Source organism: Lepidochelys olivacea (genome assembly GCF_965140295.1).
Source record: "Lepidochelys olivacea isolate rLepOli2 genome assembly, chromosome: 8".
NCBI classification, from domain to species: Eukaryota; Metazoa; Chordata; order Testudines; family Cheloniidae; genus Lepidochelys; species Lepidochelys olivacea.
This window is the reverse complement of record NC_140418.1, coordinates 30,922,173-30,939,206: the sequence shown is the minus strand read 5'-3', so window position 1 is coordinate 30,939,206 and position 17,034 is coordinate 30,922,173. Positions and strand designations below refer to the sequence as shown.

The 17,034-nt window shown below is 38.6% G+C and overlaps 1 protein-coding gene across 1 annotated transcript in view; it reads right to left on the bottom strand.

Annotated features, from left to right (window-relative positions):
- Positions 1-17,034, bottom strand: part of DOCK2 (dedicator of cytokinesis 2) — a 502,335-nt gene that overhangs the window by 425,749 nt on the left and 59,552 nt on the right. Inside the window, exons 9-14 of the mRNA XM_084636234.1 lie at positions 16,139-16,220; positions 10,194-10,329; positions 7,791-7,866; positions 5,212-5,288; positions 4,729-4,854; positions 2,102-2,226 (exon numbers count right to left, since the gene is read on the bottom strand). Coding sequence (XP_084492360.1) covers positions 2,102-2,226; positions 4,729-4,854; positions 5,212-5,288; positions 7,791-7,866; positions 10,194-10,329; positions 16,139-16,220 — 622 coding nt within the window. The remainder of the gene's footprint in view (positions 1-2,101; positions 2,227-4,728; positions 4,855-5,211; positions 5,289-7,790; positions 7,867-10,193; positions 10,330-16,138; positions 16,221-17,034) is intronic.

Below are 17,034 nucleotides of genomic sequence, written 5' to 3'. Positions count from 1 at the left end.
GACAGAAATAGTTATTCTATTCAGCACAATTCTTTTCTCAGCCATTTAAAGAAATCATAATCTAACACATACCTAGCTAGATTACCTACTAAAAGTTCTAAGGCTCCATTCCTGGTCTATCCCTGGCAGAAGACCAGCATACAGACAGACACAGACCCTTTGTTTCTCTCCCTCCTCCCAGCTTTTGAAAGTATCTTGTCTCCTCATTGGTCATTTTGGTCAGGTGCCAGCGAGGTTACCTTTAGCTTCTTAACCCTTTACAGGTGAGAGGAGCTTTCCCCTGGCCAGGAGGGATTTCAAAGGGGTTTACCCTTCCCTTTATATTTATGACACATGCACACTAGATGCACACTAAATTACACATGCATAGTACTTGTTCTCAACTATAGGTGGAACTAAAACTAAGTTTGTACATTGTATTGGCCACCAGACATTTATAAATATCAGATAGCAGTGAACCCTCTATCTTAACCACTTCCTACCTTATGAAGTCATTCTTTTAAACATGAGACAAGAAGGTAGTAATATTGATACATCAAGAGGAGTAATGAGGCTTTATTTCTGGGTTCTACTGAGGAAATATAGTCATCTAAATTTGTAGAAATACATATCCCCAAAGGGTGTTTTATAATGCACCATTCTCACATGAGTTGTTTAAATTTATTCTGTGACATTTACTTATAGAAAGTGGCCTTCTCTCTTGTTTGCAGAAATAAATTGAGTGCCAGTTTTTCAATTTAAAACACATTAGTGTTCTCTATAGTGTACTATTTCTAATTCAGCTTTGCTTTTGTTATATCTAGATAAAGCAGAAGTCCAGTTATCTTCCCAATATTTATGTGCTCTCAAGATTATCTTAAATGAACAGATGAGCATTTTTGTGTAATGAAAGAGGTTTAAAAAGAGTGCTGTCTAAAAAAGAGCTTGAACTGATTGACTTAAGCTATAAATATAGACAGTGATGTGCTTTGTTTCTCATTCAGTTAGGGAGAAGGTGCATGAATAGAGTAAGATAGAAAATGTAAGTTATGATTTTATTTCTGGACATTTAAATATGGTCATTTTATTAAGTACTGAATTAATTAAGAGGTGCCTAAACTTTGGGATAAGCACCGTTAAAGAAAATTAAGTGAAGACATAAAATAGTGCTAGGTTTCCAAAAGGACTTTTACTGAGCTTCCACTTGAACATCCCCAAACTTGCACTTATGGGTTAAAATCATTACTTGCAGATGCGGGCAACAGAACTTAGAGATCCAAAGCTCTTTGGGGTGTCTTTCTCCTTCATTTTCACATGACAGATGTGCACACACACTGCTGGAGGCCACATTTTGATGTTTGGCCCCATAATGAAGATTTGTTGCATCATACATGCATTAACGAGAATTCTCAATTCTGACAGCGTAAGGCTTTTTACCACACTGAGTTGCTCCAGATTTACATGGTCTTAAGAAATGTCACTGCTTTCACTCTTCTGAATACAGCACAGTTCCAAAAAGAATAGCATGAAGCTCAAAACAAAGTGGAAGAAAATCTTCCTAAACACTGGACAGCTATTAAGGTCTTGAGACAAATAAAAAGTTATACAAAAAAGGAAGAGAGAAACCATGAAAAAACTAGTAAATATATACATTGCATACGTACAGACAGACACTGATCCACATTGCTACCTTACCTAACTCAAGCAGGCTATGCCCACCCAAGAGATAGGAATACAGTCTTTGTGTCCCATTCCTGCATTGGCTAGTTGTATAATGGAGATGGAACATTTAGTTTAACATAGTAATTACATTACTCTTCCAGGAATCCCCATGAGAAAATCTCCAGAGTCACAGTCAATAAGAGCAGATCATCTGTTTGCTCTCTAGTCAGAGATAACAGGTCAGCAAGTATCTTTTACAGGTTTATGCACACTACGTAAGGCTTTTATTAAATATAACAATTCCAGCATGACAAAACAACTCACTAGAAATAGAACACAAATGTACTGCAGGATATTACATTACAATGTTATTCAAAATTCATGTGAAGTGCAAGGCTTACTTCTAAGATGTGTTTAACATTTTCATGTTTAATGCTAATGGCAAGAGACAAAAACTTACTGGTATCACTTTTCCTTCTTCGTCACAGACACACATGATCACTTCCACATTTCTTTGGGTTGTTTTATTGTACTTATCAAAATCACCCATAGTCAGTGTAACATAAATATCATTTCTTATATCCCCTATGACAGAAATGCAAAAGAATAAAAATATATTACAAAATCAAAGGGAAACCCAAGAGGGTTTTTATAAGTAATAATGATTACTTACATACTCATCTCACTATGCTGAACTATATTAAATGAAGTTAAGTTCATTCTAAAGAAAAGTTTAAAGTGTTCTGCTTTGATATTTTCATTTGATCAAATTTTATAGTATGGTCTGAAACGAGAAAATGTGTTTCCTAAAAGGGAACTCATCTAACTCTCAGACTGCAGTGACACCTTCTGGTGAGGTGAAGTTAAGATGCTGTTGCTCAATTTGACTAATAAGATATGAAATTCTGTTTCCCCCCCCAAATGGGAGCTTTATAAAACAGCTTTTTTTGTTTTCCTCCTGTGAACAAATTGAGATGTCATCAAAACCATAATGCCACATACATGCCAGTCTGGATAATCTGAACCAAGAAATTGGCTTTAAACAAACATTTAGTAGCCTGACTTCATACATATTGGTATTTTAACTGGAACAAAAGCATAGTATGAAAGTCAAACAACTAATAAAAGCTGTAAATAATTCCTTATCTACGCAGTGATCATGAAAGCAATTTATGAGAAACATGGTACTTTTAGAATCAGAATCATAGGGTTAGAAGGGACCGCAAGAGTCATCTAGTCGGCTCCCCTGCCAAGATACAGGATTTGTTGTGTCTAAACCATCCAACACAGATGGCCATCTAGCTCCTTTTGAAAGCCTCCAGTGAAGGAGCTTCCACAACATCCCTAGGCAGTCTGTTCTGTTGTCCTGTTCTTACAATTATGAATTTTTTCCTGAGATCTAATCTAAATCTTTACATTGTATAGTTTGAACCCATTGCCTGTGGCAAGAGAGAACAACTTTTCTCCATCTTTTCAGGGCAGCCTTTCAAGTATTTGAAGACTGTGATCATATCCCCCCTTAATCTCCTCTTTCCCTTCAGCCTTTGCTCCTGTGGCTTACATTCCATCCCTTTGATCATGTTTGTTGTTCGCCTTGGGATCCTTTCCTTTGGTGACCAAAGTTGGACACAGTACTCTAGCTCAGGCCTAACCAGAGTCGAATAGAGTGGTACTATCGCCTCCCATGACTTGCTTGCTATACCCCAGTTAATGCAACCTAAAATTGCATTGCTTTTTTGCAACAGCATCACAATGTTGACTCATGTTGAAGTTGTGATCCATGACAACTCCCAGATCCTTCTCAGCAGTGCTGCTGCCAAACCAGTTATCACCCATTCTGTATTGGTGCATTCGGTTTTTCTTCCTTAAGTGTAGCCTTTTTTGAATTTCATTGCGTCATCTATAGCCCAGTTCTCCAATCGATCCATATCCCTTTGGATTTTAGCACTATTCTCCACAGTGTTGGCAACCCCTCTAGCTTTCTGTGAAAATTTGATCAGTATGCTCTCTATTCCTACATCCAGGTCATTAATATAAATGTAAAATAATACTGGACCCAGAACAGATCCCTGTGGAGCCCCACTCAAGATCTCCTTCCAGTCAGACATCATTCCATTAACAGTTACTTGTTGTTTGTGGTTGTTTAACCAGTTATGTATCTACTTAACTATAGTTCCACCGAGCTGCATTACTCCAGCTTTCTTATCAGAATGTCATGTGGGGCTGTCTCAAAAGCTTTGCTCAAGTCCAGGTATATGATGTCCACATTTCCCCCTACCCACCAAACCAGTCACCCTATCAAAGAAGCAAATCAAGCTGGTTTGGCATGGATTTGTTCTTCGTATATCCATGCTGGCTGCTAATGATCACCCCTTCATCCTTCAGGTATTCACCAATTGAACGTTTTATACATTTCTGTAATAGCTTCCCAGGTATCGAGGTCAGGCTGACTAGTCTATAGTTTCCTGGCTCCTCCTTTTCCCCCCTTTTTGAATATGGGCACTACATTAGCCCTCCTCCTGTCTTCTAGGACTTCCCCTATCATCCATGAATTTACAAATCTTATTGCCAGTGGCTCAAAGATTTCTTCAACTAATTCCTTTAGCACTCTGAGATGAATAGCATCAGGCCCCACTAACTTGAATTCATTCAAATTAGTCAGAAGATCTGAAATGTTCTTTACTTATCCCGATCTGCATCCCTTCCTCTTTGTCGTCTATGGTAATTTCACAAGTCGTCCAGTCACGTGTTATTTTTTGTGAGAAGACTGAAGCAAAGTATGCATTGAACAGCTCTGCCTTCCTATCATCATCTATCACCAGCTCACCTTCTCCACTGAGCAGTGGGCCAACACCATCCCTGATCTTTGTCTTCATTTAAGCATTTTTGTTTTAAATGATTTATCCTTACATTTTTTCTAAGTAATTATATTTCACTGATTGATGTAAGCTTCTAATATTTAAATTAGAAAGCACCCTGAAGTGTACATTGAAGTAAGCTCCAAGCTAAATATTACAGGTATTTATACTAGGCTTTACAGTGAAAAGGTGAAAGTCTATTTTCAGTGAAGAACAAATCACCTCCTACCTGGCATGATTATTTCAGGGAATCCCAGCTTCCTTGCAACAACTGTTGTCCTGTCAACGAGATGGGGGTAGTCCTTCCTAATCTGAGTCATGTCTCCAACAAGCATTTTCATAGTTACCCACAGACCTATAGAAAAAGCGAGAGATTATGTAATTAACAAACTTTGGAGTTTGAATTAAGTTACCATTTTTCTCTCCTCTAGAGAACTGCTTACAAATGTCACCTTTCCCACCTCCTCAGCCAAAAAACAGCTACCACTTAAACCGTAACTAAAGCCACTTCGCTCAGTGAGACAGGTGCTTATTATCTAAATAGCCTCTAACTCCCCCACAAAGATTTACATTCATCATTGTCAGCGTCACAGTATATCTAGCCCAATGACTGAAGTACAGGGACTGATTTGAAATCCAGACTAAAAAAAATATGAAACCAAGATTTATAAATACAATGTATTGTTCTGCTTACATACAAAGACTACTTTACCTTGCCCGCCACTGTCTCCTTTTGATGCTGTGACTTTTCCTAAGAGACTGTGCAAAGAATCATTCTCTGCAACCACTCTAAAGGAAAATAGAAAAAATTCCCTAGTAAGCACTGAACACACCAAATAATTAAGGAAGCAATAGCGCCAATGCCCTCAGTCATTGTTCTTTTACAACTTAAATTATTTACCAATCCCCACCACTACGCACTTAGTGATCTTCCCCTCGCTCCCCTCCTCCCCCCCCCCCCCCCCAGAGTAGACCAGGCCTAAGATAGTGTTGGATCCATGTCCTTTCTGGATGTTAAAGCCCAGTGACCCTATCCAGGCAATTATACCACACTCAGTGTCTTTGTACCACCCCTTTAGCAACCAGTTCTAAACCGGCTTCAAAATGTAACAACCGGTTCATGCGAAACGGCTCCAGCTCACCACTGCCTATAGGAGAAGGGTACCTATAAATTTCTTAGGCTATGGAAATAAGATTTGGGTATAGTAGGTTGGGCCTGAATTACATAGGTCAGGATCCTATAAAATACCTTGTAGGAGAGTTCAGTTCGGTTCTTTGAAGTTCAGCTCTTCTAAGTTCTAAGCTCTATCTATCTATTTTATCATTCTATCAGCTCAGCTTGTGCAGTATAGTATAACTACTCAACATTCCTAACCATTGGGGAAGCCAGCACCATTGCGTAATTGGGCACGCCAGGAGTGAGGCTGGTCCTTCACCTCGTATTACCGGGTCCTCAAGGAAAGGTGTGAGTATGTTAGGTTAAGTACTTATAATAGAAATTGTACAACCAGGAGTTTTGGAATTCTTTTACTTTTTTGCAGTTATAAGTTTCACTGCATTTCTTATTTTTAATGTTAATTTCAATAAAGGTTTTATCAATTTGGTATTGTCCTCAGTGTACGTGTTCTTGCCAAGCACTCCAAGAATCCTCTCCCGATATAGAACTCTCTGAGTTCTTGAACTCTGTAGTCTGAATTGGATAAGAACCTATAAATCTTCTGGTAGGATGCAATCAGTAGTGAGCCATAACAATTAACCCATGAAATTCAGGTCAACAACAGATCGTGCCTTCTTGCAAAATCAAAGGTTTTTGATATGTGTGGTTTCAGAGTAGCAGCCGTGTTAGTCTGTATTCGCAAAAAGAAAAGGAGGACTTGTGGCATCTTAGAGACTAACCCATTTATTTGAGCATAAGCTTTCGTGAGCTACAGCTCACTTCATCGGATGCATGAAGTGGAAAATACAGTGAGGAGATTTATCTACACACAAACCATGAAAAAATACACATTGTAAGGAGAGTGATCATTTAAGAAGAGCTATTATCAGCAGGAGAGTGGGGTGGCGGGAGAGAAAACCTTTTGAAGTGATAATCAAGGTGGGCCATTTCCAGCACATTTCCAGGAGTTAACAAGAACATCTGAGGAACAGTGGGGGGGGGTGAAGAGGGGAATAAACAAGGGAAAATAGTTTTACTTAGTATAATGACTCAACCACTCCCAGTCTCTATTCAAGCCTAAGTTAATTGTATCCAATTTGCAAATTAATTCCAATTCAGCAGTCTCTCCTTGGAGTCTGTTTTCTAAGTTTTTTGTTGAAGGATAGTCACTTTGAGATCAGAAATCGAGTGACCAGAGAGATTGAAGTGTTCTCAGACTGGTTTATGAATGTTATAATTCTTGACATCTGATTTGTGTCAATTTATTCTTTTACGTAGAGACTGTCCAGTTTGCCCAATGTACACGGCAGAGGGGCATTGCTGTCACATGATGTCATATATCACATTGAAGAATGTGCAGGTGAACGCAGGCAGGTGAAGGTGCAGGCAGGTGAACGAGCCTCTGATAGTGTGGCTGATGTGATTAGGCCCTATATGTGTGGTAATCCTAATGGGTTCAATTAGTGCCTTTTCCAATACAGTTTTCCTCATCAGAAGCCAGAGGTGCATTAGAACCCCCTTCCCCTTTCCTCTACTATCCAGTTCAAGAATGCTTCTTGACACCCAGCTCAAATGACTCAGATGGAATTGTAAAAAAGGGAAGTGGGGCCAATGCTTAAGTGCTTGGCAAACTGGTATATTCTCCACAGAACATACAAACACTTGCAGTATTATGCAAAATGCCATTCAATAACGGTTTCCAATGTGTGCCTATACTTCAGCCTATATCTCCATTTATGTGTGAGTACCAATTTGAGAGTCAAAGATTGCTTTGCATTGCAATTGAAATTTGAACTTCCTTTTTCAAAATTCAGTCACCTTTCAACTTGTTCAGTAGTGTGGAGCGAAGACATCAGTTTGAGTTCATTTATACTTAGCTGATGCCCTATAAAAAACTTCCATGTCTTTGTCACATTTCACGTTAATCTTATTAATATTTTTCACTCATATTCCCATAAAATTACTTGTTTTCTTTTTAGTACTTCAGACTGTACTGACATTGATATTCATATAATGCAATTAAAATCACTTTATCTGTAATAAAGAAAAGATCCATGACAAGCACATTCACATAGCCAGAAATTTTTGCATGTAAAATGAATTGTTGTATTGTAAAAAATAAATTTGACTCTTACGGGTGAAAAGGAATGAAATGCTGCTTCTCTTCATCACTTTCCGCTTTACCTTTTATGGTATCTGTAATATCCATAACTAGAAAAGTAGAAATAAAATTCATTAATATATAAGAACATGAAAAATTATTCCTCTCTCTCACTAACATTATGCTTCAGGACAGGTATGCATTTTAAGATATGATTTTCAAGGTTATTAGATGGAAAGATATTATACAATGGTATTTCATCAGTTATTGCTAGCAATGTAAAGTACAATATATGGTTAATCTTTACCAAAAAAGTTATTTACACTCAATTGGGGTGCCATACATTGTACCTTCCCCAAGGAGATGAAATTCAATATGAATAGACTTGAGGCTAAAGCCTTTGTTAAAACCTAATAAGCTGAACTCTGTGTGTGTACAAGTTTAGAGAGAGAGAAAGAAAAAGAAAAAAAAACCTTTTCCAGGTGCTATGATATAATTTCCATGTAGAAATGGTTTATTTTAATTCCTATCCTCCCATTAACTGTTTCCAAATACCCAATGGCACTGAAGCTTAGTTTTCCAATATGTAAGTTGTCAGATGTACAGTTTTCTATTTCATTCTTCAATATTTGCTGTTCTTTGAGTTGTTTTAGTCAGCGTTGATACCACTGTACTTGTGCACGAGCCTCATGGACACAAGGCCAAAAGACTTCATTTAAAAAAAAAAAAAAAATCTATGAGCTGTCAGGGTTCCCTCCCCACTCTGAACTGTAGGGTACAGGTGTGGGGACCCGCATGAAAGACCCCCTAAGCTTATTTTTACCAGTGTAGGGTAAAACTTCCTCAAAGCACAAACTCTTTGCCCTTGGAGGGTACGCTGCCACCACCAAGTGATTTAACAAAGATTCAGGGAAACGACCACTTGGAGTTCCTATTCCCCCTAAATATCCCCCCAAGCCCTTACACCCCCTTTCCTGGGGAGGCTTGAGAATAATATCCTAACCAATTGCTTACAAAGTGATCACAGACTCAAGCCCCTGGGTCTTAGGACAATAGAGAAATCAGTCAGGCTCTTAAAAGAAACAGAACTTTATTAGAAAGAAAAAAGGTAAAAGAAGCACCTCTGTAAAATTAGAAGGGAAGTTTATCTCACAGGGCAATCAGATTTAAAACACAGAGGATTTCCCTCTGGGCAAAAACTTTAAAGTTACAAAAAGAAAACCAGGAATACATCTTCCTCTCAGCACAGAGAAAATCAAAAGCCAAAACAAAAGTAAAAAAAAGTAAACGGACGCATTTCCTTGCTAGTACTTACTAATTCTAATGGAGTTGGATTGCTTGCTTTCTTGATCTCTCTCCGGCAAGCACACAGGACAGACAGACAAAAGCCTTCCCCGCCACCCCACCTAGATTTGAAAGTATCTTGTCCCCTTATTGGTCCTTTTGGTCAGGTGCCAGCCAGGTTACCTGAGCTTCTTAACCCTTTACTGGTAAGAGGATATTGTGCCTCTGGCCAGGAGGGATTTTAAGTACTGTATACAGGAAGGTTGTTACCCTTCCCTTTATATTTATGACAGAGCATCAGTATGCGCTCTCTGCCTCCTCGTGCTCCCATATGAAGGCATAAAGGGCAATACTTCCTCAGTCCCCTTGTGACTCAAAGCCCATGTTCCAAAAAGCAGGGATGGAGAGCGAGTTGCAGGATCCATACTGACAACATCCTTAAAGAACCATAGTTGCTGCAGAGCATGGGGTTGTGTTCCAGGTCACCTTGGTTAATAGCCATTGATGGACTTCTGCTCCATGAATTTATCTAATTCTTTTTTTAACCCAGTGATACTTTTGGCCTCCACAGAATCCCCTGGCAAGGAGTTTCACAGATTGACTGTGCATTGTGTGAAATACTTCCTTTTGTTTGTTTTAAAAACCTGCTATCTGTTAACGTGGATGACATGGGATAGATCACTCAATAAATTGCCCTGTTCTGTTCATTCCCTCTGAAGCATCTGACACCAGCCACTGTTGGAAGGAGGATACTTGGCTAGATGGACCATTAATCTGACCCAGTATGGCCATTCTTATGTTCTTAGAGGATATAGTACTCTGCTCCTATTAAGTGTAGACAGGATCAGGCTCTTATATTGCGTGAGATGCTGAAGCTGCACAGCTCAATAAACCACACACACTAGATTCCTGGAGAATTTTTTTCCATCAGTAATTACTACAAATATTTAAACATGCTTTCATTTACTACATATTTTATTCATGTGTTTAATCAAAGGCATTCTTCCATTTTAAGGTTCATCTTAATGCTTTTTGTCTCTGCCTTTAAATAATCAAGTTTTTAAATTTTTCATTACAAAAAAAAACAATAAATGTAAATGGGCTGTGATTAGAAGGAAATTCTGCAAATAATTTTAAATGAAATGATTGTTACCTGCCACACCAAACGGCCGTCGCAATCCTTGAGTGCATTTTTTCATATTGCTCTCTTTTAGATCCATTCTTCCAACCCGGACTATTTGACAAATCAAATAAACTTTGTCTCGGTTAAGATCTTTGTTTCCAAGATCCTAAAAATAGATGACAAGAGGATTATTAAAATATGGACCACTGACATTCTACAGCAAATGAAATTTCAACAGGGCCCCTAGTTACAATACCAATTGACAAGAAACAGAAAAAGAAACTAAGATATACTCAGGGAAGGAAAGCTATGATTTAACATTGTCCTAACAAAGTTGACATTTTAAATGATACAAAAAGGTAAGGAAAGAGAGGGAGAAAAGCATTTCCACACAGCAAGAGCTACAGGACAGAGTATCCTGATATTATAAAGAAGTTGTGAGTATGGGGAAACAGAAGAGGCCAGTGCTAGACAACTGGAAGGAGATAGAGGAAGGATAAAGGAGAGAACCATCTAGAAGTGTTCATTATCATTAGTACAAACAGGAAATCACCCATCCTAATTGCTACTGCAGTGGTTTTCAAACTTTCTAGGCTGTATACTCCTCTCCAAATAATGTGGTCTACTGTATACACCCATCTGAGATAGGGTCATAATATACCTATGATTAGATTGCCAAGTCTTACGAAATAAATTGCTTTGTTTGCCATTACAGGATTTCTCTCACGCATCCCAGTTTGAAAACCACTAAGCGCCTCCATTAATTCAAAGAGGCTGGCAGTTGTACAACCCATCAAATGCAGCTGCTAACCCAGCACCCTGAATAATATAACATCCCTGCCAGCCTAAAGTTAAGCTAATAACGGTCTTCCTCAAGACCTCCCCCCCAAAGGCCCAGACAACTCAAGCCTCCTCAAATGTCTGAGCAAATAGATGGTCTCTGCAGCATTCCCTGAAGGTGAGTGAATATGGGCTAATTTCAGACCCAGAAGCATGGGGAGTGATCTCAAGTCTCTCTCCTTTCATCTAACAAGACTCAGGACTGAGCATCTCCGCTGATCCCAGTTGTGGCAATATTACATGGGGGAGAGGCAGTCCCCAGCAGACAGTCCCCAAAACATTTAGGGTTTTATAGGTCAATAGCAACTCAAACTCTGCCAGAAACAGCAGGCAAACCACACTATTCCTGGAGCATTGGTGTTATATGCTCACGATGCGTAATAACCAGTCAAATAGTTGCACCATCATCAGTTTGAGTAGATTTAATTTACGATTATGATAAAGCTACTGTATGGCTTAATTTACTACATGCATTTAAGTAGTCAACGCACAATGTTGTAAAGAAGTATTTATCATGGTATTTTGGCCCACATCCAGAGAAACAGCCTGACTGCAATTTGGGAGTGCAGTCAGAAATGGAACGTAGAGTTTCATTGCTTCTGATGAGATTCGCAGTCTTTGCAATTTATTCTAATGTTACTGAAAACTAAAAAATTATCCTCACAGCACAACAAAGAACTGCAAGTCAGAAAAGTTTCAGAAACTGTGTAGGATAAGCATCTAAGAGCTTGAAAACTCATACAAATATCCTGAATCTTCAAGACTGGGGATAGATTGTGAGGACAGACTCAGTCATAAGATTTCTTTCATTTCACTTACAACAGGAAAGGAGAGGATACAGTTATTGTTTAGTGGTTGCCTGGTAGCAACTAATATCATTGGGATTGCACAAGACTTGAATTTATATCCTTGTTCCCCTGTCTCTCACACTCAGCAAGTTTTCATGAAGTCATTTTTAGTTTGAAAGTCTCATGTTTTTGGTCCATAGCTAACATTTTGAAGCAAAATCTCTTCAGCCATTTTTCAGTTCAAAAAAGTGGAAAAAAATATCCACTCTCTTTTTCCTTCTCCAAATGTGACACCCCAATTTACCAATCACTGGATGGAAACTCCACACGTAACCAGTTCCAATTTAGAAGTACATCCAAGGCAAGTTTGGGGAAAAAAATTGGGACGGGAGTTGGGAATGTATGCCCAACTGAAAATAAAATCATTAAGCACAGTCAGTGTTGTCTGCAAAGTTTTCCGCCTTCCCAAAAAGGCCAGCTCCCTTTATGACATCACACTAATCGTCAGAACTTTCTAGTCTAGAAAGCTCAGGGGTGGACTGGGCTTCCATAAATCAGGGATTATTTGCATGAGCAATAATATGTCATTTTAATGCAGTCAAATCATGGCCTTAGCATCAGAAACAAGGAGAACACTACAAGAATGGAAAAGCTACAGGTCCCATAATTTTAGGAGATCTTGGCCATTCTTTCTGCTCCCTAGAAACTTCTTGCATTGAAATAGTTTAATTCTGTGTCTAACTTTTTCTGTTGTCAACTAGTAAGGCTAAGTTTTAGCAGGGTATTTTTAGTAAACAAAAATTCACATCCTGTGACCCATCAATGGCTTTTATTATAAATACCCCTACTAAAACTTAGCTGCTCCTGGGGTCCTGAGGTGCTGCTGCTCTGGGAGACCCTAGGGTGCCAATAGCTGGCCCCTGCTCCAGCGGCTGAGGCTGACTGCTCAGAGCCAACTGCGGAAGTCCCAGAAAGTCACGGCATCCGTGACTTCTGTGACAAACTCGCAGCCTTAGCAATAGGTTTCAGAGTAGCAGCCGTGTTAGTCTGTATTCGCAAAAAGAAAAGGAGTACTTGTGGCACCTCAGAGACTAACAAATTTAGTTGAGCATAAGCTTTCGTGAGCTACAGCTCACTTCATCGGATGTATTCAGTGGAAATAATACATCAGCCTTCAAGTAAACTGATGTGCTGCTGCCTTTTTAACCCAGCCTGCAGAAGGCTGCCCTCTAGCTTACATTAGCAGAAGCTCAAGTCAGAACTCACCATGCCCCCATCTGTGATCAGTTAATTAAGTCTGAACTCTGAACCTTCTCCCAGTCAACTAACCTTCATGAGAAGCCAAATTCGAAATCTAACAGGGAACATTTAAAATATCAGAAAAGGGCAAATTTCTTTTCTTCCCCTTCCCTCTTCTTCTTGAAATTAAAAAACACCAATGTATGTAATGTTAAGGCTGTGTAATTAAAGTAAGTCACAAAATGCTGAAGTACAGCAACATATACTCATCCATGTTGTGCACCATATTTATTTATTTATTTATATTTCATGGTACACTTTCAAATTAACTCAAGATAAATATTTCTGCTTAATGTAGCTTAACTATCTCAATACTTGTACTTGATTTGGCTTATGCAACTTCATCTCACAAATAGGGCATTCAGGCATTTATTTATATCGCACCATCACAGTGCCCAACACACTTCCAACACAAAGCTCTTATACATGGTGATACCATCTCATTCTCAGGAAAACGCTGCACAGGGCAACAGTGCATGTGAGGAAAGAGGAGGAGATATTTCACATTCTGTGGGAAACGGTATGTTAAAATGAGTTTCAAAGAAAGGACAAAAAGGGTATTCAGGTTTCCCTCAACTTCAGTGAGCTTTGGATCAGGCCCCTGTTATACATGAAATTGGAGACTTTTCCAAATAATGCACAGACCTGAGAATGAGACGAGACGAGACAAAAGATATCCATATATTTTTTCAGCAATGTCCAGCATTGCTAACACCAGTGATTCTAAATAAAATGGTGAGGGCGTTGGCAATCTACTCACCCAAGAGCTAGTGCTGCAAAAGCTCCTGAATCTAAAAGATACTCTTTATTGTAGACAGGGCTAAAGGCATCAGTCAGAGGGGCTATCATAGATTAAGTAGGGGTGTAGTACAAAGATTTAAATGTATATGAGAAGGAAGATTTTGCTCTGGTTCAACTGAGCTTTTAAGCACATTCATCATCACTCCCATAACTGCATTGGTTGTTGGGGTACCATCATTGATGAGCAACCAATTGTCTCCACCCCTGACAATTGTGTGTCAGTGCTTGAGTCTCTGCAATGTCCATTCGTGTCCATTCTTTTATGTTGTCAATCCATCTCTTCTTCTGTCCACCTCTTTTTTCCTGTACTGTCCCTTGGAGGATGATCTTGGATAGGCCAGATAATCTTGTTACATGACCATACCACTTCAGCTTGCGCTTGTTCACTGTCATCAGGAGGTCTTCATATGACCCAGTACATTGGGTGATGATGTTGCAGACCTCTTCATTAGTGATGTGGTTTAAGTAGGAGATGCCCAGGATTTTAAGGAAGTATCTTCTCTCCTATCTGTATTTTCCATTCAAGTTTTGCCTTAAGGGTCCACATCTTGCGTGCATACAGAAGTTTCAGTTTGGAAGTTCTTATTTCTCCAAAATGGCTTTAGCTTTGCCACTGCTGCTGCTATTTGCGCAGTTCTTGCCAGAATTTCTGCCTTTGATCTTTCATCAGTGAAATACTTGAACTGTTTCACTGTCTCCAGCTCTTGTCGACTGACAGTGATATGTTTCAGAGCGGTAGCCATGTTAGTCTGTATCAGCAAAAACAACGAGGAGTCCTTGTGGCACCTTAGAGACTAAGAAATTTATTTGGGCATAAGATTTCATGGGCTAAAACCCAGTTCATCAGATGCAAAACCACTTTCCTGTTGTGCCATTGATGAGAACTGCACTGCTGGCCTTGGAATACAGTTGTTTAATGATTGGAATAAGCTTACAACCAACACTGTACTTCATGGTTGCCCAGAGAGCTTCATGCCATACTCTGTCAAACGCCATCTTGAAGTTAATAAAGACATGGTAGATGTCTTGCTGGTGTTGTAAGTACTTCTCACATAGATCATGATAGTTGAAAATCTGTTCTGTGGTGCTTCTTCAGCATGAAAGCCAGCTTGTTCTTCAGCGATAATATTCTCCGCTTGTGGCTTCAATATGACTTTCAACATCACTTTAAGCACATTAAGCCCCACTAAAGTTAATCGTGTGTACTTAACCCCAGTTTAACTCAGCAAAACATTTAAGTCCAGCTTCAAGTTATGATGCTGAGAATTAGGGTTTGAGTAGCAGCTCTTTCAGTAGACTAGAGACACACTTGGAAGAGACATTATAGAGCCTCAAAATTATCTGGTTCTAAAAGAAAAAAATTTTCAGAAATTCTCTCCTACCACAACTATATCATCCACCACTTTTTTTCACCTCTGAGTATTTATGGACATTATGTAGTTTACACCCTTAACATTACACTGAAAATAATTTACGAATATATGCATGGTTGTTTATCATTTTTAGTAAGTTCCCATTAACCGTGTAAGGAGAATTTCCAAATATGAAGGCTCTTCCAAGGTTCCTCAGGTTCATTTGATTGGGGGAACTAAGTCACTATGTTGGTTAGATAATTTTTTCATTAATATTCAGTGACACTGATTTAGTGATGTCTTCATCTCTTTATATATTTATGTCATGAATCACTGGTTACTGTTCTGCAATATGAATGCCTGATTGATATCTACATCCCCCTGCTTATTATACAACATCTGTCTACAGGTTTAGTACTGAAATTCTACTAGATTTTGATATTTGCATCAGTAATGGTATGAACATTAACTTTTGCCAAATAATTTGACAAATCAGAGACATGAATAAATGTCAAACAGCTTCATCTAAATAATTTCTGTCTGTCCTACTAGGTCATTCATATACCCTTTTGCTCATATAACCATAAGCAGAGTGCACAAACATCCTCCATCTTAAAATTATTACTTGTAATGAGCCAACTTAATTGGACTTGAAGTGAAAATCATTTAAGTAGTAAGACCGGTTAATCAAACATGACATAGTAGGAAGCAAACTCAGATCCAAACAGAGTTAGTTTGCAAATGCTCCTCTCCATTTAATTACTCAGGCTAACTTCCTTTCTGAGGTCATTCAAGCCTTCCCCCAAAACACAAAAAATTCTGGGAGTGATCATCAGAAATGAGAATCCTATTTGCAAATTCAAAATCTAGTCAAATATGAAAAATGTTTACTCACAGTGAACACCACTTTCAGATTGTTGAGCATATCAATCTCCTTTGGAAAACCTTTACTCCCCCATCTCACCAAGTAATTCTCACTGTTTAAAGAGAGAAAGAAATAATTTGTTAATGTCATTTAACAAAATTCTTCACCATGTGTCATTAAGTACTGTAGTACTGCTTAATACAAAACACATAAGAGAATACCATACAGTACCACATCTTTAGATTCATTATGCATGATCTGACGATTTCCCTCACTCTTCGCATTGTTCCAGTCACTGAACGTTTTTTCCTAAGTACACATCCCAAAGAAAATATTGTGTTGCCATTTTTGTGCCCAAAAACAGGGATCCAAAATCATTTTAAAACGCTAAGCAAAAAAAATTCCATTTCTATTGTATCTGAGTAAATATGAAACATCATCAGCCCCATTATCATCAATTTTTAATATTTTGTTTTTGACTATTTGAATGTATAGGCTTAAAACACAGAAGACTTAATCATTTGTCAAAATATGTTGTAGGTTTATGTTTACAAGTGCGGCTCCTGCACATGTGCCGAAAAGTAACCAAGATCTCTCACTTCTTGCAACAATGCATGAATGAAAAACAATTAGAAGCCCAATCCATCACAGTACATCCACCAACCTCCCAAGATTGTATAAGCGCAGGTGGAAATATCCAAGGGAAAGCACCTCTCATTTGAAAGCCAAAACAAAGAAATGAACTTCATCTTCCATGGAGTAAGTCCACCTCAACAAAGTATTTATGTAATTATGATTACTTTTTTTTTTTAAACCACCTCAAATTACCCCTCGGAATGAACACCAAGAGAAGTGGTCAAGCCTGACTGTAAAAACCTCTAAAGGAGGAGATTCCACCACCTCCCTAGGTAACCCATTCCAGTGCT